This window comes from Colletotrichum orchidophilum, assembly GCF_001831195.1.
Source record: "Colletotrichum orchidophilum strain IMI 309357 chromosome Unknown Scaffold_15.1, whole genome shotgun sequence".
NCBI classification, from domain to species: Eukaryota; Fungi; Ascomycota; class Sordariomycetes; order Glomerellales; family Glomerellaceae; genus Colletotrichum; species Colletotrichum orchidophilum.
The window spans coordinates 419,243-441,030 of NW_019172971.1; the positions used below are offsets into that span (position 1 = coordinate 419,243).

At 50.4% G+C, this 21,788-nt stretch overlaps 6 protein-coding genes across 6 annotated transcripts; 2 read left to right on the plus strand and 4 right to left on the minus strand.

The window, feature by feature from the left end:
* Positions 1-502: 502 nt before the first annotated feature.
* Positions 503-1,502, plus strand: CORC01_02693 (uncharacterized protein; the record flags this gene model as incomplete). Its single annotated transcript, XM_022614343.1, has 2 exons — positions 503-784; positions 837-1,502. 2 exons carry the CDS (start codon positions 503-505, stop codon positions 1,500-1,502), a joined length of 948 nt encoding a protein of 315 aa, XP_022479256.1.
* A 498-nt stretch (positions 1,503-2,000) lies between these two features.
* On the minus strand, positions 2,001-11,407 carry CORC01_02694 (uncharacterized protein; the record flags this gene model as incomplete). Its single annotated transcript, XM_022614344.1, has 4 exons — positions 2,001-3,229; positions 3,281-6,047; positions 6,129-11,071; positions 11,125-11,407. 4 exons carry the CDS (start codon positions 11,405-11,407, stop codon positions 2,001-2,003), a joined length of 9,222 nt encoding a protein of 3,073 aa, XP_022479257.1.
* Positions 11,408-13,889: 2,482 nt separating this feature from the next.
* On the minus strand, positions 13,890-15,050 carry CORC01_02695 (uncharacterized protein; the record flags this gene model as incomplete). The annotated part of the gene is made up of 3 exons (XM_022614345.1): positions 13,890-14,243; positions 14,312-14,917; positions 14,970-15,050. 3 exons carry the CDS (start codon positions 15,048-15,050, stop codon positions 13,890-13,892), a joined length of 1,041 nt encoding a protein of 346 aa, XP_022479258.1.
* Positions 15,051-15,866: 816 nt separating this feature from the next.
* Positions 15,867-16,685, minus strand: CORC01_02696 (polysaccharide deacetylase; the record flags this gene model as incomplete). The annotated part of the gene is made up of 2 exons (XM_022614346.1): positions 15,867-15,940; positions 15,995-16,685. 2 exons carry the CDS (start codon positions 16,683-16,685, stop codon positions 15,867-15,869), a joined length of 765 nt encoding a protein of 254 aa, XP_022479259.1.
* A 1,326-nt stretch (positions 16,686-18,011) lies between these two features.
* Positions 18,012-18,455, plus strand: CORC01_02697 (glutathione-dependent formaldehyde-activating enzyme; the record flags this gene model as incomplete). Its single annotated transcript, XM_022614347.1, has 1 exon — positions 18,012-18,455. One exon carries the CDS (start codon positions 18,012-18,014, stop codon positions 18,453-18,455), a length of 444 nt encoding a protein of 147 aa, XP_022479260.1.
* A 2,124-nt stretch (positions 18,456-20,579) lies between these two features.
* On the minus strand, positions 20,580-21,437 carry CORC01_02698 (TRI15 protein; the record flags this gene model as incomplete). Its single annotated transcript, XM_022614348.1, has 1 exon — positions 20,580-21,437. One exon carries the CDS (start codon positions 21,435-21,437, stop codon positions 20,580-20,582), a length of 858 nt encoding a protein of 285 aa, XP_022479261.1.
* Positions 21,438-21,788: the final 351 nt, after the last annotated feature.

Here is a 21,788-nt window from a genome sequence, read left to right on the forward strand (position 1 = left end):
TCCACCACACTCTGGAATGGGTATCGGCGAGCAGCTTCGACCTCGCTGTGGCGTCATCACCCAATCACATAACAGCACGGTACACTGATTTCTAAGCTGACGGGAAGCGTGCTGAAGCGCGCTCTTGTCCGTTTGCCCGGCGCGCGAGACCTGTTGCTTTACTACACTATGCCGGGGATTGAATCCTTTCGCTTGCAACCACCACGAACTAAGATTGATGAGCAATCATGTAGAAGTCCGGCGATTCAAGTGTCGCGAGAAGCGAAGAAGCGAGCCTGTGCAATTAACTGATTTGGGCCATTACGGAAGTGAAGCTTGACTTAATTGTGTCATGTCCTGAGGATATAAGACAGATGGACTCTCACTGATTCCTTGAGTCCTTCAAAGAAACATCAGCTCCAACCAACACATTACATCCACTACCATTTGATACTTAGGCATAATTCAACAAACCAGATTACAGCCCGAAAATACACACATACAATCGATCGTCTCATAAGCCATGTCTGGCGATTCTCAGTCAAGTCGGGCGATCCTCGTCACTGGCGCAACCGGCAAGCAAGGCGGCGCCGTCATCGACGCACTCCTCGAGTCAGAAAGCAGTAGCGCTTACAAAATCATCGCCGTTACTCGCAATGTTGGGTCTTCGAAAGCCAAAAGCTTGGAATCCCGTGGGGTCATTGTCATTCAAGGCGACCTCAACAATGTTCCTGCCATCTTCTCCGACGCCAAAGCAACTTTGAGTTCCTCAAACACTGAGCTTTGGGGCGTGTTTAGCGTACAAGTACGTATGAGAATCTTGCACTGGTCAAATAGTGTCACTAACATTTCTCTAGACGGCCATTGGCAAGGGAGCATCGGCAGAGCTCGAAGAAGCCCAAGGAAAGGCACTTGTCGATGCGGCTCTATCCAACAACATCAAGTTCTTCACATACAGCTCCATTGACCGAGGCGGAGACGGTTCATACGACAACTACGTCCCTGGTGTATCTCATTTCGTCAGCAAGTATCGCATCGAGCATTATCTGGTCGACAAGGCGCGCGGTAAGATGGAATGGACCATTCTTCGACCCGTAGCATTTATGGAGAACATGGAACCAGGCATGGGTATTAAAATCATGGTCACATCTTGGCGAGTTGCTGTCAAGGAGAAGCCTCTACAGTTGGTTTCTGTCAAGGATGTGGGACGAGCCGCCGCGAAGGCATTCCTTCACCCCCAGGAGTTCTCTGGCAGGCAGATTCCTTTGGCTGGCGACGAGCTTACACTGGAAGCTGCCAATACTATTTTCAAAGCCAAAAGGGGCACTGAGATCCCAGAGACGTTTCAGTTTCTGGTCAGATTCTTGCATTGGATGATATCCGACTTCGGCGCCATGTACCGATGGTTTTACACTGATGGCTTTGGAGTCGATATCGCGGCAGTAAAGCGAGAGAATCCTGGCACACTGGACTTTGGGTCTTGGTTGGAGGAGGAGTATGATCAGGAGGGAAAGCGCGTCTAGAAAGGCAACGGAGGACGAGTTGGACGTAATGGGATTGTCGAAGGAAGAAAAGCGGATTGTCTCTCGTCTTAATAAACTACGAAAGTGACGACGGGTTCTTGTTTTCCTCAAAGTTATTATAGCCTGGCCATAAAAGTAAATGTTTCGAATTTCTTGGCACCGTAATGATTGTCCTTTGGCACCAGACAGACTAGTGTGACATGTTAAGTATTTGAGCCTACACTAGCTGGGGCTATGGCTCACTCAACCCGTTAGACTGAAACATTTCTAACTCGTCAGATGTTCGAAAACGGCTAAGAAAATATGAAAAATCGCAGCAATTTGTCCCATTCCATTCACTGAATCTGTGTTGGTTTTGAATACTTCCGACTTCCCGAATACTTCTAGTAACCTGGGCTCAATAGCATTTTTATCTAGAGTCATCATGCGAAGGGTGAAAATGAAAACCCTCGTCTCTCTATTTATCATGCGATTTATCAAAGATACAGACGTGTGAGTCTAGTTCCCATCGTAGAAATCTGAGGCTTCCAAGATCCTCTGGTTTAATACTCGTCCCAAGTGAGTCTTGTCAATCGACTCACAGTTCCTGCGTATCTTCATCAACACGACTTTGACAAACTGAATGAGAAACCCTCGATCAGTCGCTTGGCTTGACCCGGTACCACAAGCGGTCAAGTCCTCCGGATCCAAGGCGAGAAATTTCCGCAAGTCCTGATAGTCATCCATAGATTTGACGTAAAGCTGACCCGAGAAGAGATTGAGCTCAGTGACAAGTCGAGGGGGGAGGCTTTGGGCATGTAGGCGATGCGGAATGGTGTAGAGATCCAAACCGTCCAGAGGACGGAACCCCAAATTTGGTCGTGGAGCATAGAGGTGAAGCGAAACAAGGGTGGACGTCTGTATTTCTGGCCAAAGTTCTTGCGCTTCAAAAGGACTGATGATAATCGCCGCTCGAAATCGAAAATCATCCTTATCAACTGTGAGAATCCACTGGACAGATCTTTGAAACAGATCCGACACGTAGCTTTTTCCCAGTGGGATGATGGTTCGAGCAAAGTCGGCCGTCACTAAGAGTCTTTGCGGGAGCCTGTTCACATCATAGTGTTGAGCGGCGCTTGTGTCTGACAGGGATCGAAAGGCGAATTTGAATGCTGCCGAATGCTTCTTAAGCGCACCGTGAGTTACAAGTGCGCGTAGATCGGGGTGTATGTGATGTTTCGCAGGTGATGCAGGAGGGGGCTTTTGCACTTCCCTCTCCTGCTCAACTTCTGGTGATAGCTCCCGCTCTTGTTCCTCTCTAAACGTCGCAGATTGTGCGTTGAGATGGCCAAACTGTAGCAGTCTTTGGGTAATTGCATCGCCGGCGTCATCGTTGTCCATCAAATCAGCTGTTAGTTGGTGCCCTGGTCGATATCGATTCTCCAAAGTCTGCGCCTCCTCTTCAAGAAATCTCTCCGCATGATCCTCAGTCAGGTTTGTGACTTCAACCACGATGGATTCGTCCCACAAAGCTCTGTGCCGCTGATACCGACGACCTTGGTTCGCCCATAGCCAAATACCTCGTTGTAGATCCGTGAACGTCTCGGATATAGACCACTCCAGAATATGAGTCACGGTGATAGAGGCTTTGTCAATGTGCGATTGGGAGGCGATATTGTCCCTAATCTCATCTGATATGCAGAAAACCACTGACTGGCCTTTACCGAGCTTTCTCATTCGCATGCAGGCTTAGATGACTTATTAGTAAACATTTAAATTCATAAACATGATCTACTCACCTTGCACCAATCTGTCTTTGGTCAAGTTTGCCCCTAAGGTCACCGCTGCACGATATCCTGCCGGAAGTTTGAGGTCTGTGCCTCTCGTATGAGCCTCGTCAAGGAAGACGAGACATACGTCGGTCTGGCTGGCGAAAGGTGAAGTCTGGAAGCTCTCAACGCGGCCCTTTCGATCCACAGCACAGATGTTGTCGTTCTCGTCGCAAAAGATAACAGCTTGTGTTGTCTCATTATCCCTTGTCATCTCGAGCCACTTTTTCGCAACTCCAAGATTATCAAGTTCCAAAATTTGAGCGCCAACGTCAAGAATTACTCGAGCAGGAGGTTTCAGCTGCACAACCATTTCCAGGAGAGCCTCGGCATCTGACTTGGAGGGATTTGAATCTGCTGGAATCAGCGCCACAGAGTTTTCATCCTGGAGAAGATACTCGAGGACCAAAGCGTTTGTATGCGTCTGTTTCGGGAGGTCCAGCTGGTTGACGCTCAATGGCAAGAAGGCTCGCGAGTCATTGGTTCCGCTGAAGCCGGTCGTTGGATTCAATGTCCTCTCTCCTATGTCCCATCCCGAGGCAGAAAGCTTGTGCGGGAATTCCTTCATTTCCTTGGGAAATACAATGTGCTGAAGGAAGTAATCAATAACACCCTTGGCATGGCGAAAACATGGGAAAAGCTGCTCAATGCATTGCGGGCGGTCTTCCAAGTTGACGCCAGACAATTGATGAAACGAGAGAGGCAGTTTATCGCTGTCTCGCACCCAGACGCGGTATTCCATGTCAGCCTGATCCGAAAGAGCCAGATGCTCGAGACTCATGAAGAGATCGGAATCAGTCAAGCCGCCATAGTAATAACTCAACGATGTTAAAGTTATGACCACATCTGGGTGACTGAATTCGGAGCGGGCGCTTGGGTTGTCTTTTGCTCGATATGGAACTGCGAGCTGCGTGCTTGGTCGTCTGTTTTGATCCAGGCCGAAGTCAACCCTCCATCGCTTCTGACAGAACACAAAGCTTAGAACCTGGCCGGCAATAAGCCCTCGCAAAAGAAGCAGTGTGTTTTGAGTAGCCGGCGACCAGAGATCAGATTTTTCCACCGCCTCAATTTCAACCTGTGAGAGGCTAGTCTTGGAAATGTAGGTGTAAACCGCCTTTTGAACTGAGGCAGGCTGAGCTCCCATCGGAAGTCCAGCCGAGCCAGCTTCGCTAAGGTGACGAGCCAGGCGATCAAGCAAAGTAGCTTTCGCACTATCCCGCAAGATTCGCGTGCGCGGGAAACAGCCAGCATTTCGTCCAGCAACCTCTAGCGACCTAGGATCTTCCCTCTGGACGTCTGGAAGAAGTTTCCTCATGACTTCAAGCACCTGATGTATGCAAATCCATCGATCCGGACTGTGCTCGACAGGCCGTTGGGTACCCATTGTATAAACCAGCTCGAACTTCACGCTGAAATTCTCATCGCTCTCGTCCACTATGTCGCGTGTGAATTCGTCGAGAAAGTCCTTGGAACTGACGAGCAGGTGACTGAGACCGATCTTTCCGGTGATAGCGGTTTCAATCGCCATGAGCTGGAACGACAAGATATGCTCCGGTTGGACTAGGAGAACTCCTCCAGAGGCCATACAATCTTCAAAGATGGAACTGATAACTCTCGCCTCATGTTCCCCGACCTTGACTGCCCTGGAAAACGGCATATGAAAAATGCGCCTTTGAAGCAGGCCTCCAAGCTTCGAGTCGAGCATTTGGAGCATCTGCTTCGATTGAGGCCTGGCCACAATAACCCGGACAAGTCGTGTTCCATCAGCCAGAGCCGCTGCCACCATGGGCACAATGACCGATGACTTCCCTTCGCCCATGTTCAACTGCATGACAACGTTCTCATTGTCTGTTGGGCTTCTCATGCTGGCCGCGATCTCTTCTTGTACCTCCCTGACAATAAGTCCGCTCTCGACTTCCAGTAGGAGAGTGTCTGGATACTTGATGGGAGACCAGTTTGTATGGCCCGGGTTGCGCAACTCAGTTGCCAAAGCAGCGGGGTCTTCCAGTAAACCCAACATCCGCTTCGCGCGTTGAATTTGGCAGATTGCAATGCCGAACTGCGTCAACGCTCTCTTCCAAGCTTCTGACGTAGAGGTGATATGCAGATGGTTCAGTCTACCAAGAAGCGACGAGGCTGAGATTCTCGGGTACTGGTAAAAGTCGGGAAATAGGCAAGGCGACGAGTGATCATTTGATCCTTCAGCACTCATGAGGCTGCACAAAATGAGGCTGTATATCTCTTTCATATTTGCTTGCCAGAATTTCAGGTAGGAAACCAGCTTCTCTGTGCTGTCATGGTGTGATGGGCGGTCATGCTCTTGCGTCAATTGATGACACTTCAAAGCCTTCATGCTTGAACCCAATGCCTTGACGTAATGCTCTTCGTACCGGCCAAGGTTGCGCTTGCCGAGTCGAGAAAGCAATGCTGGCAATCGATCCTCTCTCTCAGGGTACTTGGAAAATGACTCGTAATCCAAAACCCATGATTCTTCCCTAATTGAAGGTGGCGGCGGGATGAACATATCATCTTCGCTCAAGAAACGAGGACGATCCGTCAAGGTCCAGTCTGGTGTCGTCAACAAAGGCTTCGCCAGTATCAATGGCTTGACTGTAGTCGGCAAGGCGGCAACGACCTCTCTAAGGTAATTGCGGAAATGCAGGTTATCGTGCCAAGTTTTGAAAAGCGCCCTGACCTTTTCCATGGCCTTGCCAACCCGCACATATACGTGCCAGTTCTTCGTTTGTCGGTAGTCGGACGGCAGCTCCGGAACCTAACAAAGCCACTGGGACTCGAGTGTGCTCAGAAGCTCATTCACAGCCTTGCGTCTGTTCTTTTGGAATTCCTCGTCCTTCCTTTTCATGAACGAAGTTTCGCATTCGTACGGCAATTGCTGCATATGAGCTTCGGGACTGCAGTTGACAGGGATCAGTTCTGTCTCAATATCGTATTTCACTTCTGAAGCTCTGAAATTTGCGCCATTCGATAGGTTGAAGACATCTGCCATGGGCGCAGAGAGTGCGTGAATAGTACTGCTTGTCCTGAAAGAAGCCAAGGTCTGGACCACTGCAAAGTCCGTGTTCTCCGCAAAGGCAATCGTTGCTAACCACATCATAAACCTGTATTTATTGACTTTGGACTTCGACTCAGACTGTAGTGCGGTCCAATTCTCTGTAATGAACTGAGAGGATTCTTGTAAGAAATCGGCGTTGTATGTTATGTCGTGTGTTGGAAGAGATGAATGTGGGCCGAGTATCAAGCTTCCTCTCGAAAGAAAACCCCAGAGATGAGTCTCCATGCAACCGGGCACCGGCATAGACAGCAATGGCTGATCACAGAAGACCAGCTTGGCCGCTGAAAACGCTCGAGATCCTTGCGAGGAGTCGTATCGATCCCTTGGTTCGTAAAGAACATCGTGATCAACGGTGTAACACTCAGCGCCGAACCCTGATACCCGAAACACTGCCGTTCGAATGTTGTCTCGTACGAGAAGTTGGGGATCCACAGTATTCAGCCTAGGTGGACTGACATATTGTTGAGGCAAGAAGAACTTGGATCTGGTGCTTTGTGTGAAGATTGTCTGAACGAATTCGCGGAATAGACCATGTTGAGACAAGAAGCTGAGTCGCGAGTCCCAGCCTACGGTCTGCATCACACGCTCATGTTTAGGATAGTAGCTCCTGGTCGGACTCAGACAAGAGATCTCGGCAAGTAGTTGGACGTTCTCGGTCGTCAGAACGTCAAACGACCTGACCGAGGCTGAGCTGAGAATTGACAAAGCCTCTTCGGTACCCGTCCTAAGGGTAAGAGGATCCGGAATACCAAAAGCTGTCAAGGCATGCAAGTAGCAAAGAAACAGCTTGCTCTGTCGACTGCCGTTGCCGACTAGTCTATTCAGTGTTTTGTCCACTTCGTAGGCGTGTACTCTTGGCGCAAGACCTTTGCTAATGCTGACTTCGACATGGTCATCCTTTCTGAAGTAGGAAAGCTTTCCTTCAAGGACAAGAATCTTGCGCGCGGCAGGGAGAGCGGCATGTGGAGTCTTGTCGACTTTGAGAACCAACTTATCTCTGAGACCGATCAGAGTTCCGACTGCCTGATTTGGGTCCACCGACATGCCCCGATACTGCCTCGACATTATTGAGGCTTCTCCTGGCCTGAGGCTGAATTCAAGAAGAGCGCGGGGAAGGTCTATAGAGACGATTGAACTCTCATTCTGCAGAACGATGTGAATGGAAAAAGGGACTTCCAATGGCTTCAGGATCTTGGAGATGAGTTTGGCAGAATGACTGTTGACGTTGACCAGATGCGAACCATTGCGTGTCATGGTCCAAGTGCCAATGGATTCATCCTTCATAAGCCTCCAATTGGACGCTGCATGCTTCCAGGGCGTGTTGAGGTCACAGAACTCGATGCACATGTCGCTGTAGTCGTACCAATGAAGGAAGTCGTCGACGAACTTTGTCGGAAACAGCCCTGTGAAGCAACTCTTCGGGACCAAGTCAAATCGCTTCTGACCCTGGATTGCATGCACCAAGAGATTTTTCTCACTGTCAAGACCTAGGTTGACAACGTGCCCAGCATAGGGTCGCTTCGAGGAAAATGTCATGCCAGGTATCGACGTCGGCAAAATTTCGAGAGACAGACGCCCAAAGAGACTTTGGTAGGTCACGTGGGTGAGATATTCCTGGGGTAAATGGTCCAAAGGAAGGCCATTGACAAGGAGCTCGCCTGTCACGAGATTGAAATGTACGGGCAGAGAGTTGGTTGCGGATGCGGTAACGCTGGCCAACCATGAGCTGTGTGTCTCGGATAGAACGTTCCACTCCCGACTGGGCTCGTAGCTTGACCAGTTCGCACTGATCGCGTCGTCAAGTCCAGGGCTGTCTCTCGACAATATCATCTCGGCCAGATACCGGTGATGAAGGTAAGTTGCTCGTTGCCAGCGACAGTGAAGCTGGCGGATGAAAGCCCCTAAAGATCCAAGTAACGGTTGACCCTCCTGAATAGCGATGCAGCACTGGAAGAACGTCGAGATGGCGGAGCCTTCCGAGAAGATATCTCCTTGAAATTGCTCGTCCACATTGAATGTATCCGCACAGATTAAAACAACCTCCAAAGCCCGGGATTGGAAATCCAGTTTGAACTCATCGTTGGTGGCATCCTGCGCCTTTGTCTTGAGGATCTGAGCCCAGCGAAATGTGATGCTTCTCGCCTCGGAAAGAACTTCGAAGCATCGTCTCTGAATGTTGGCGAACGGAGTAAGGCTCAAAAGACGTCGAGCCAAGGCCGTGAAAGTCGCCAGCGCAGATGAGGATTGCCAATTCTCCTCATAGCGAGTAATGGCTTCGGCCAGACCATCTAGCAGCTTCTTTGCAAAATGCTCGTCTCCACAGATCTTATGAGCCCTTCTGCAATCCGAATCATCGTCTGGGCCTGCTTGATAGATGCACTGAAGAACCACCAAGGCGGTCTCCCTCTTTTTAAAGTCGACTGATGGGGCGAATAACTGCAGCAAGATGTTCATCCACTGCAAATTGTATCCAAGAGGAATTGAGGCGAGAGCCTTGAACTCCTCAAGTGACATGTTGTCGGGACACTCATGAAGTGTTGCGATGACGGTGTTGGGTGTTGGACCGCTGGGGCATGATGATGGCCGGAGCAGAAACTGTTGCAATGCCGTCGATGCGGCGGGCAACTTGTAAGTACAATGCTGAGGAACAATATCGGATGGTTCAAATGACTCCATAAAGCAGTGTCTCCGGTTATCATAGTAGGCGTACTGTAGTGCGTTGTCCAGACAGACTTGCATTTTGGTAGCAGTCGCGATGGGTATGAGCTTCCGGTGGGTAACTGTATTCGGCTTGACTTCAGAAAGAAGGCTGATGAACTGTGTCTCAAAGGATTGCTGAAAGAAACTCGAAAGACCTTGGTAGTCTCTCAAAGGGTAAGAAGAGTTTTGAACCTGATCCCCAATCTGCGGTATAACCTCCAGAACTTTAAACAGGAAAAACACGCTCGCCTCCCGCCATTGTCCGAATGATTCCGGCACCAAAAGCTCAAACACCACCGACATTGCGTCGAACTGGCTTTTAGGCAACGGCCATTCGTGAATATCGATTTCCAAGTTGTTAGCTTGTTGAAGGTATGAACACCGGGAGCAGCCGCCACAGTGGCCTCTGTAATAGCGTCCTGTTTTCGCATCGACACCATTATAGAACTCACAACTGCTGGAATCATGTTTGCTGATGAGATACTTGTACTGCTCTTTCTTTCTCCGTAGTTCTTCAATTTTTCTCTCTCTATCTTGTCGTGCTTTCGCCTCGATTCTTTTCTTCAGGCCCTGATGTTCGTTTGACAGCTCAAAATGACGGACGGGAAAACAGCGTTGAGAGCCATAGGTGTGGTAGATGCTGGGGGCGAATTCTATGGTCTTGCAGTTGCGAAAGCGCTCAAGGAGATAATTCTCAGCCTCATGAAGCCTCTTCATCTGGCACTCGAGTGGAAGAAGCAAATTCTGCAGAACGCCTCTGGGGATCTCGGGGTTGTAGTCTCCCAGCATCGGGAACAAGTGAACGGCAGCTTTATCACAAGCAATCCATAGCTCCAGAATCGTCAAGAGCATGACAGATGTTGCCTCAGGATTCCCCTCGTAGAGACTCTTGGCGGCAGTGTAATAAGCTTCCATGGTATTCCGTAGCTTAGCACATGACCCGCTGTGTGCTTTGCTAGCCTCGCTGGCGAGCCAGGTTTGTAGATGCCGTTCGATCCATGTTTCGAAGACGATCAGATGCAAGAGCAGATGTTCTTCGTCTGGTGTTTGTACGGTCGAGGGGAAGACAGCCGGGTTGTACTTGATCAAAGTCCAAGACGGACTGAAGTCGAGAATTTGCGAATGCCGCCCTCGACTGCCAAAGGATGCCAGAAAGCTTTCAAGCGCTGGGAGATGCATGAGCGAGTCTGCATCGAAATTCAACGTCTTCAGATCGGCCAACTCCGTAGCCAGGCAGGGCGAGTCTTCCCGTTGAATATGATTCCAACGATCCGAAAGGACTTGGTTAGATCGTACCATTGCCTTGTGAACAAGGTCAATGACGGCTTGAAGCGGAACACTTTGGAACTTGCGCAGTCGTCTAGACAGTTTCGATATCATAACGAGAATGAGGTCCGACGAGACCTTGATTTTCATGTCGATGATTTGACGAAGTATTGCGGCCATGAGGAAGACCATGAACGTCTTGTAAAGACTGTAGTCCCTGCCATCCGAGCTCCGGTCAAATGCCAACTGCAAACCGACTCGAACGAGCAGCCAAGTCGGAGAACGACGCCATGGAAGGGAAGCATCCCTCCAGTTGACTTCTTCGCGGGTGTTTTTCGAGATCCTCGCTTGGTCAAGAGGAAGTCCCATGGATTGCAAGGCCCAGTAGAGGAGCTCAGTGACAATCTTCGGACTGGCGGTATCACGGTTCTCCTGTTGAAGCTGCCCAGCCTTCTTCACTAGTGGTTGGGTTTCAAGCGCGGGCTGAGAGCTCATCTTCGATAAAGTTTCAGCCAGCATTTTCTGGAAGTCTGGCAGGGCGAAATCCTCCAGATCAATAGAGACTCCCACTCCGGGGAATGTCCTTCGGAGACGGCCCAAGTTTGACATGACGGCCTCGTTGGTTGGAGACAGCTCGAATGCCTCCACATGGATCGCCCTATTAGCCTTGGTGATCAACACACCAGCATTTTGAGCGCTGATATTGAGAGGAATGATGTCGCCTTCGGGAGTGTTAGCCTCTGCTTGCATAGCCAATTATCGCCAAGGTGCATACCATCTCGGGCCAAATGTTGCAAGCTTTGGAATAGCTCGTCCTGCTCGACGGCGACAGTATCTCCCAGAGGCTGATGAATACGAATCATGGCCTCCATCAAGCCAATGGCAATCCCTACGGAGTCCGCTTGGCTGCTAGGGACGTAATTTCGAAAGTCGACAACAGAATCTCGAACGAACCGGAGCAGGGCACTCTCATTCTCCGGGCTGAAGTCATCTGCTTGAGGCAGTTGAGGCGGTAGAAAAACATGATGAATGATGTAGAGACTTGTCTGGTCATTCATCTTGTTATTTTCCAAAGAAAATATGATGTTTGGTGCAGCGATGTTGTTTTCAAAGTTGATAAGATTGATAGATTGATTCAAAAGATTTTGCGCTGCATATACGTTGGCCTGACAAGTACCTTTTTATAAATAGTGTACCGTTTCTCATCGAAGTTCATTGCAGCCCAACACTTGCCCGGGGCCAACAAGAGTCGACGCCATTGACGGTGAGACTCACATGCCGCCTCGTTTGTGGACCCCTCTTTCGGGTTGTTGTAGGCCTCAACTGTACATCTCTGCAGGGTCTCTCCAATGCTGCATCCACATGCATTTTCAAAAGACCAAGCTTCATGTTCCCAGCATTGCCATTGGATAGCCTCCTCCCTCGAAATTCTCTCACCAACGACGTATTGATTCGTTATCGGACGAATAGATCCTGGAGAAAGAATCTAAAATGTTGAGAACCAAGCTCGCCATGAGGCAAAGAACGATCTGGCGTGTCAAAGGAAGAAAGCAAGCGAAAAAGCAAACGGCATTCTTCCTTTACTGTTCGTTTCTGGAACTCTGGAACAGAACTTTGTGATGTGGGTTTTGACGGCAATCTACGAAGGCACAATGCTGGTTGGACCGAAAAGGATGTCTGAAACATACACAGCAGCTAACGCGGGAGGCCCGTCTTGCTCCTATTGATCCGTGGAGCTCATTGGCACACCGTAAAGTTAGTCAGAATAAGGTGCTTCACTAGCGTTCACATGCCGGGCCTTCCCATCTGATTATTGAATGACGAGGAGTTCGGGGCACATTGAGACGGAGACGCTGTTGTAGGCCTCAACTCTGTCACTTTAGGTCCTCGGGTGCAGCGGCATCATCTTGAGGTTCGAGAGGTCAACATTGAAAGAAGAAAAGAAGAAGCTTATCAGTATTTGATGGCCTCCTACTTCTGAAGTAAACTCAAAATTTGTTATCTTCAGATATTTCGATCGATTTAGCCTTTGATTGGCAAACGATGTGAGACCTCCCAAGGCCTCAAAAATATCATCCTTCGTTCAAGTCACCCCTGAGAGTCAGTAATGGGCCAGGACAAGCATTGCCATTCGTCGGCGACGGTCACTTTCTGCTAGCTTGATACATAATACATGTACCGAAGGTAGACATTATTGATTTTATCGCGAAGTACCAGAGCAAGATGGTACTTGGGTAAGCAGAAAGCTCTTCCACTTCCGATGTGGATGATTTTGTCTGAACTCTTACATAAACTTGGCGCGGGGGGCCATCTAGTCGAGGTGGTACTGACTGTTGAGGCTGAATGTTGTCCATAGATAAAGTATTACGTACTGGATCAACAAGGATGGCCAGGCAAGCGGCCAGCAGAAGCGATGACGACAATATTGCTACAGCCATCCACGATTATGTCTTCGGTACTTTTCTAATCGCGGCAGAATTATGGGAAGATAGTGGATGGATTGATGCGGGTTGTTAGTGACAGTGCAATTTTTGGTAGTCACAAGGACCAAGTCTGCACGCCCAGCTGCCTTGCATCTGACTCATTCACTCCAAACACGTCTCCCTCTTCTTGTCCTCTCGGCGGGCAGACTTTTGATCCTCAGAGCTGTGATCTTAGTGTCACCTATCTTCTGACATCACAATAACAAGATCTGTCAATCACCATATCCCAAACGTACACACGCCAGTCACATGCGGCACCAAACACCCAGTCAGAGCTCGCCCGAGATTTGGCTCGGTTGCCGTTGATGTTAAATCCCGACAACTTGTAAAATAGACTATTAATAGCATTCAACTTCAAGGAGGCACGTGTATAGCAGGCCTCAGCCACAAATTTCAGAAGGGACAAGCTTCCCATAGAACTATCGCGATCTCGAAATCGAGTCTGAGAACCATCAGACGCATTTTATTTTTTGTCATTAGCAGTCGCATGCCACAGCACTTTTTGGTACGCATTGAACGATCAAATTCCGCAATAACGATAAGATAGTGAATTCGTGCGATCGTCAGAGCTCCCTACTTAATCATATCCTTGAATATCAGTGGGCTTTTAGTCTGAAGCAGCTATAGAGGACGACTAGCCACTTCAGTGGAATTGAGTCTTGAAGGGATGAAATACGCCGAATGTGTATTGTTGATGTTTAAGTCAGAAGGTCAGCCGTATGCTTAGGTTGATGAAGTACTTGTGGTCATTGTTGACTGCTTGAGATGGAAGTGGATTGTGTAGACACGCGATTCCTTTTGGAGTTGAGGTCGGTAGGTGGGCGTCGTTACTGGCCCAACACTCATAACCCTTCATCGCCTTCAACCTCGGAATCCTGTCGACTATTCAGGATCCAAATGCTTCATAATTTTGTATCGTAGGTTCATTTCATGTCAGTCTCGCCGTAAATACCGCTCATGGATTCGGCCTGAGCTAGAACAAGTACTAGAATGGCTCAATAACCAACAAAGAGCCGGCTTTAATTCATAGAAGCATGCAAATGTAAGGAACATCCAATCATTGAAAAGACAAGGTTTCCCTCTCACACCAGTTCCAAAATTTCCTTGTCAAAGACTTTCCACCGCTTGATCCCGCCTTGAACCCCTCGGCAATATCTTCAGGAATACAGCCAAATCTCCCCCACGGGATGATGTACAAGCCAGACTTTTCCATCGAGACGTCCGGTGAACACGCCGCGAAGAGCTCGCTGTATGCTCCGTGTCTGGCCCCTTTGAAAATAACACCCTGGCCCTCGATTAGCTTTGTGACGGCGAGAAGCATACCATAGATTTCGGGGCATACCATGACGGCGCCCATCGCTGCCGGAGCAAATCTCTGTAATTCTGTCTTGACCAGACCCGGATTCACACTCTGTCGAGCAAAGTCAGCAACCGGTGCTTGTGCCCGAACTAGGGGTATTCGGGGAGCACCCTGCTTACCACAGAGACGATGCCGTCCTCCTTGACCCGCTTGGCGAACTCATCCGCAAGAAAAACGCAGCCGACTTTGCCTTGCATGTAGTCACTCATAGCGTCGCCAGAGAGCTTCGGCGCACCATTGGCATCATCCCAAACAACGCCACCCTTCGGCGCCCCGAGCGAGATCATACTCGCGACCCAGACCACTCTCACACTCCCTCTCGGCGTCCCTCCCAGTCGAGAAGTATCCCGTAACCTCTCCTCCAGACACCGCGTCAAGAGGTATGGGCCGAGTGCGTTCGTGCCAATCTGCAGCTCGTGGTCCTGGGCGGTCTTGCTTCCCGACGGCGGCATCATGACACCCGCGTTGTGCACCAGCACATCTAATCTCGTCTCTTTGGCGAGAAACAATTCAGTTGCTGGCTTGATTGTTGTCAGATCTGCGAGGTCCAGGACGAGTGACTCGAGTCGGCCTCTGCTTGACGGAAGCAGGGACTTGATAGTCTTGATTGCTGCGGCGATCTTTGTGCTGGAGCGGGTTGCAATGTATATTGTGGCATTGGATCCGTAGAGAATCTTGCAGAGTTCCAATCCGATGCCTAATGCTCCACCAGTGACGATGAATACCTGCGCCTGGTTAGTGTTCGATGTTGATGGTACGTGGTATTGCGCAGCATACTCTGCCTGCTTGATCCGGCAGATTTTCTTCTGTAAAGGTCGGTTTGGGAGGGAAAAGCTGATTCATGTTGCGATTTAACATTGTGGATTGCAGATGATGTTCTGCGATTGTGGTCATACGTGACGAGTAATGCAGCGATTAATTTGGCCAACACGATGTGCTTGGGTTCTGGTGTTATGATGTTGTTCGTTGCTGTCGATTGTATTCCAAGCTATGGAGTATCGACTCTATATAATCATCAGCCATCCTCTATCCCTACATTGTCCGATCCACAAGTCGTGATGTTTTCAGTGAGCCAGTTCGGTAAGCCTGAGATAGTTTCTTGGGAGGCACAGCCCCAGCCTTCAGGAGACCACGGCCGCGCCATCACTAAAACGGTTCGAAGCCACAAATCAAGGCCCGGCTGGGTGATCGGGTCAAAACCTTGGCTTAATCCGAGAGAGGGCCGGCATGGGTGGTTGATGATGAGCCGGTGCAGGTCAAAGCCGATCCGGATCGGGATTACGCTACGAATATGGCTCTGTAAATCCGAGTCCATCTGGTCCGGGCCGGCGCCCCCACATTGGAAAGCTCCGAAGGATGCGGAAGGATTCAATGGTGTTAACTTTCCTTGCGGCTACCGGTTGCATATAAGTCTGCCTAGGTACGTAGCGAAGCTAAATAAGGGGCATGATTGCCGGCCTTAGAATAGAGCCTGGTAGGTGAATCAGCCTGACCTCCAGCATTCAAAATTCACACGGTGCTGTCGCTGTGACACCTGCAGCAAAGGTTCAATGCTTTTTGTATTTTCAATATGCGCGGGGCATCATAGGTGTGTACAGAATAATATGTTCACGAAGTTTCCATGGAGCTGCTGCCTCCCCATTCAGATTTTTCTTCTCCCAATGTTGTCCCCATCTAGCAAGTCGTCGCGCCATTGCCAGTGAAAGTGCCTGGCTGGTACGCGCCGTTAGCATCACCGAGACACTCAGCTAATACACACGTTAGTCTTCCGCTCCAAGAGTCTGCATCAACACCTCACGTACCAACAGTGACCAGCTTCAGGTTGTTCTGCTTCGCCCAGTTGATCAACCACGGCGTCAAGGTGTGCACCGTGGTGGAGTAGGTCTCGTGCATGAGGGGGATGTGTCCGTTTCCGCTGGTGCCGGCGGCCGTGAACTTGGCCTCGCTCTGCGCCGGCGTCTGGCCGTTCCAGTCGCCCGAGTCAACGTCCTCGGTGATGACCTTGTACCCCAGCGTCTTCATGGTCGGGAGCACGGAGCCGCTGGTGGCGAGGTACGGCGGACGCATGTAGGCGGGCTTCTTGCCAAAGATGTTGACGGTGGCCTGCTCGAGCTTCTGCATCTCGCTTGTGAGCTGCGCCTGGCTGAGGCTGGCAAGGTTGGAGGGGTGCGTCCAGGTGTGGGAGGCAATTTGGTGGCCGGCGTCAAAGGCCTTCTTCACGGCAGCGCGCTGATTGTAGATGCAGCCGTAGAGGGTGCCCGTCATGAAGAAGGTGGCCTTTGCGCCGCCGTTGTTGAGGATGTCGACGAGCTGCGAGGTGTACTGGTACGGGCCGTCGTCATAGGCGAGGGCGAAGACGCCGGGCTTGGCGCACTTTTGGATCACGACGCCGGCGCTCGGGGCGCGCTTGATGAGTTCCATGGGGTTCTCGATGGGGATGGCGGCGGCGCTGGCGGCCAGCAAAAGGCCGGTGACGACGGTGTCGAGAAGCATGGTGAGCGAATGGACGAATCGGAGCTTTTGTTAAAGAGTGTGTAGTCGCGAGGGAACTAGTGAAGGGGGTGGGCATCAAACCTTTCACAAATAGGAGTGATCTGGCTGGGCCACTGTCTATATATGCTTATTCCATACCTTAGACACTTTCAAGAGACGATAATGAGCCCACACGAACCACTTCAATCTCGTGCACCCAAAGATTGAAAAAGACGAGAAACCTCCTTTGTGGGGTTGCTGAACATGGGATGAAGGGCCGGATGCAACCCTTTCGGAAGTTCGCTTCATGGCTTGAGGCAAACCTTGCTTCTCCCAGGGGTAGAGTACCACGACGCGAGGCCGGCAGTGAGGGGCTCAAGGGGCTCGATTCGACCACATCTGGCCAAGGCCAATCTAGATGAGTCGAAAGGGGAGCGGATGACAGCATTGATTGAGCAGGCTCATTCTCATTTAGGCTCTTTTCCAGGCCGCGGGGGTGCTTCACCTGGAACGGATGGTGGCGGTCAAAAGGGACTGTAGAGTTTTGACGGGGATTTGATGGCCCCAGCCACGCCGACTGGGGGTATATCAGGGCTGCTATTCAGACGACGGTTTCTGCGCATATTGAACGCAGACCAGACTTCTCAGCTCGGTGATGCCGGGCAGATGCCCATGTGCATTCTTTGAGCGGCTGGGTCGGCATGGTGGCACCGGATGTGTCCAAGGGGGAGATCTTCCGGAGCGAAACCTGGGGAAGAGGCGATTCTTACCAGATGAAGTTGGTGATGTTGCAATGCGACTACAGGCTAAATGGAAGGGTTGAACACCAGTGACGCGCTGAAGTTGACGCTAGTTCAGACGACAGACGACCGGAGGAAGGGAACGCTCAGGGGCTCGATGTTTCTCTCTGGTGCTGACTCATCTCAGACTCACCCCGAATTCGTCTGAGTGTTTAGTGAACTGTTCATTTTTCTTCACAGAACCGACTGATGAGTGAGATGCATACTCTCAATCAGCCATATATTAGAGACAGGAAATGTTTGAGTAATCAGGATGCCATGGTTAAGATACAGAGCTCATGCGACAGTGGGGAATCAGCCAATCATCGATAGCGACTTATCTGAGATGAAGCCATCTCAGCTGATCGATGGCGCCCTTCGCGTTACAAGCCTGAACAACCAGACCACGGCGCCTGCTGAGACGGATGTTTTGGCCCCATTTGCTTTCCTCGTTGTCATTCGCAAACAACCTATTTGAGCCAACAACAGATCACTCATATCATAAGCATCGTAACAACTCCAAACACACTCCGAGTGATCAACTGCAATCCAACAACGAGTGCTCAAAATGGACGTTGAATGCCAATGCGGCGCAGTCACATTCAAGACTCCAGCACCAGAGCCCCTCGACATATACTGCTGCCACTGCTCGCAATGCCGCAAGCAATCCGCGTCCGCATTCGGTACCTCGGCCATCTTCCCCGCCGAGGGCCTCTTCCCCCTCTCTGCGCATCTTGAATCGAAGCTCCAGGTCTGGACTCGTCCCACAAAGGGCGGCGGGCACATGGACTGCTACTTTTGCCGGGTGTGCGGGTCGCGCGTCTTTCATCGCGCGCACGACGAGAATGGAACGCCGAAATCGACGGTCAGCATCAAGGGAGGACTCATTGTCGGACTCAAGATGGACGGCGGGAAACATATTTGGACGGGCGGCGCCGTCGTGAGGATTTCTGATGATGCTGAGAGGTACGAGGAATCACCGCCTGCAACTCCCGACAGCGGCAAGATTTGAAAAAGCATCGAACAGCCGTAATACCTGCAAAGTCATCGCCAACAAACAAGTGAATTGTTTGAAAGAACCACACTTTACATGTTGAGATAGATCATGTGTACGGAGCTGTGGTACACAAATGCTTGGCTGCCAGTTTGATCGTCTCGTTGACTGGAGTAAATTGGATGTAACACCAGCCTGAACGCTGGGTAACGCCAGCATCAGTCCCATCAAAAATATCCTGTTTCCTTTACAACATGTGATGGCAGAACTATAGAATATGCCGTTTCAGACAAAACCTCTCGTCGTCATTCATTTAAAGTTAAAGTGTTCTACGTACATGAAGCTTAACATGGCACAAGTAGCCGGTCTGGACCTCGGCAGAGGGGTTTGTATTGAGAGTGAGGGCGTCGGAGCCAATGAAAGTGTGGATGTCGCTCTTTACTAGCCAGGGATGAGCTGGGCCACGGCAATTGTATACGCATTAGCGATGCCAGCACCGGCGAGCAAAAGTAGCAGGAAGCATCTCGACGAGATTGGTGGCGAAGGAGGGAAGAGAATGATGACGAATGAATATCGCCAAAGTCTGTCGTGGAGAGAGACGCGTACATGGGACTCGATGAAGGAAGGGCAAGCTTACACGAGGCAGCTAAAGAAGAAGGCTAGAAGCTAAAGATCACCGGCGTTTTTTTAGTATCTTATCATTTCTACTCCATGAGCCGCCCGATCTCAACGTTTGTTCGTCCCATTGCCGCTGCCGCCGGCCCAGTAGTCCCGCCGTGCATCCCGTGGGCAAGGGCAGAGAGGCACCAGCCAGCTCGGCGGCGCACTACCTACTCCAGCGATTCAAAGTGCCATCTGCATGCGGCACCGCGCCCGGGATGTGGGCGGCACAGGCGCCGCACGCCCGTGACTTTAATTTCGATTCGAAACGTGTCTGACAGGGACGCTGGGCTCTGTTCCGCGGAACTGGACCTTGCTGGCACGTACAAGTCAGAGCCAGCCATACGGAGCTACCCGGCTCATCTGTTTGCATCAGTGGGCACAGTACAGCGGTCTGTCGGACATTGTGGCGTCTTATCAAGTTTGTTTTATGGTAGGTGCCGTGTGGGAATTTTGTTTTACTGCCGACCAGTTTGAATTTAAGACCCCAATCGGGGCAATCAATTGCTGACACCGGCACCTGTCAAGTCTGGTTGCTCGGATCCCGTCAATGCCCGCATAACCTTCAACTCGAGCCATGAATGCGAACGCATCGCTGGATGAGCCAAAGGCTAGTGTAGTGGAGGCCAGGGTAAGAACCCAGCACGGAGAAGAGGCTTTTGAAAATCACACTAAACGCCAAATGAAACCCGTTCTCTATTGTGAGTTCTACGGTGTACATTTGGAAGAACCCTACGAACACGTTGTGTGTATCCGTAAAAGTGTTGAAATCTGCCGGGCCTTTTCGGGCTTGCTCTTTAAAATCAGTCGGCAATTTCAAAAAAAGGTCTACGCATCGACCCCTTTTTGGAGCAACAGGGAAGCGCCCCTGCATCGCGGAGAGGCGCCCCAGTTATCTCTTCCATCCATGTCCTTTCCAACATTTCGAAATGCTGCCCGCCATGCTGTCTATGATCTTGATGGAAACCGATGCACATCGGTTCAGTATCAGTAGTAGAAAGAAGGTCGCAAAAAGTTTATAGAGTCTCAGCTAATTGTGGTGGCCAAGAGGTTTGGCCAAGTAGTCCGCCGACAGGTACCCTACAAACCGGAGTTGAGCTGGCTGAATTCCACAAATGGAACTCTAATAAATGCGTGCAAGGGCAGCACGACAAAGTTCTGTTCTTAAGTTCCCTGACTTCTCTCCTTATCTCAAGGGAAATCCCTCCGCGAGGAGATGTCTGGCCAATCTGTCTGACGTTTGATCTGATGTTTGACAGGTTTCCATCTTAATTAATTTAACGCAAGGCGAACCTCGCAGGCCAGCTGCATGACATGTATCTTGGTTCTATACGCGTGACTTTGGACCCTACCTTATATCAACATCTATAAGGTCGGCATTGGTAGAGCTCTTCACGGCTGCGCAAGTCATGCTAAGTCCAGGCCAACTTTCGAGTAAATCAACTATTCATGACGACATTCATTCAACCTGCATTGCATTATCTACCCACACTGGAAAATGGGCGTTTCAGTGTGCCAGTACGCATGCAAGTTCTTATTCCCCTTCCGATCAATCTTGCCCTGCCGGCGGCGCTCCTCTTTTTGCACCTTCTCCTCGTTTCTGTGCTGCGCCGCCAGCAATGACCGCTGCTGCGACGTAGGTAAGTGCATCAAGGCTTTTCGGTCATTCGCCCTCATATTTGCCAGCTGATGCGTGATGACTGCCCTCTCTCGTTTCTCCCTCTTTGACAGTGCCTGTGTCTCGCAGGTACCCGATTCCTGGCGGGCCTCGCTGGACTCCTCCTCGTCGGATTCTACCCGAGTGTATTCTAGCTGTGAAGGCGGAATCCGGATCTGACGCCGTACATGGTTGATAGATGGCCCCATTTGTTCCGTGGACCGCTTGGATATGATTTTGCCTGATGGTAACCGGAGCGAGTCCTCGTCGACCTGTAATGGCTGTCGATTTGGGCTTGCTGCCTCCTCATCGCCGCTCTCAGTGTAACTCTCTTCGCCATCTTCCGCCTCGGAGACTATGAAGTCGTAAAAGTCGGCAAACTCGGAATTTCGCTCCAACGGGTCAAACCTGCAGTGACCCTTGCCGATCATGTGCTGCTGCACGGCTTGAACCGTTGTTCTCTCGGTCCCGCAATGTAGACATTCTCGGTATGCGAATATGACGAGATGCAGGTACTTGAAGAGAGTCTCGATATCGACTACTAGATTTTGCCGATGTGGTATGAATAGTCCGTGTGATTTTTGCATGTGAGTGACACTGGCAGGGAAGTTTGGTGAGAGAATGGAGCAGAATAGGCATTGCCCAGGAGCGAAGGGTTGCATGGCCGCGGAGGAAGAGTCCATTGACTCTTTCGAGGGCGTTGGTGTGATGTTGTTTTCTTGGTGTGGGAACGAAGTCATTGAATTCGATAGCGGCGCCGTTGCGGTTGTGTTCGTCGTTGTGGTTGCACCCGGCATTAATAAGTCTCTATTGAGTGGAAGTGGCTTGCGGTGTATGCGGTAGGAGGTGGTGATAGCGAGACTTTTTGTTTTGCTCGAGTATTAAATTCCTGTACCGGATTGAATTGAATGACTAGAACGATCTCTTCTATCTTGTTTCCAAGCGTTATATATACAGAAGATCCAGATAATTAGACAAAGTTGAGTGCCCAGCAATGTACGAGGCAATCGGACTCTGAGAAACATGGCTGACGG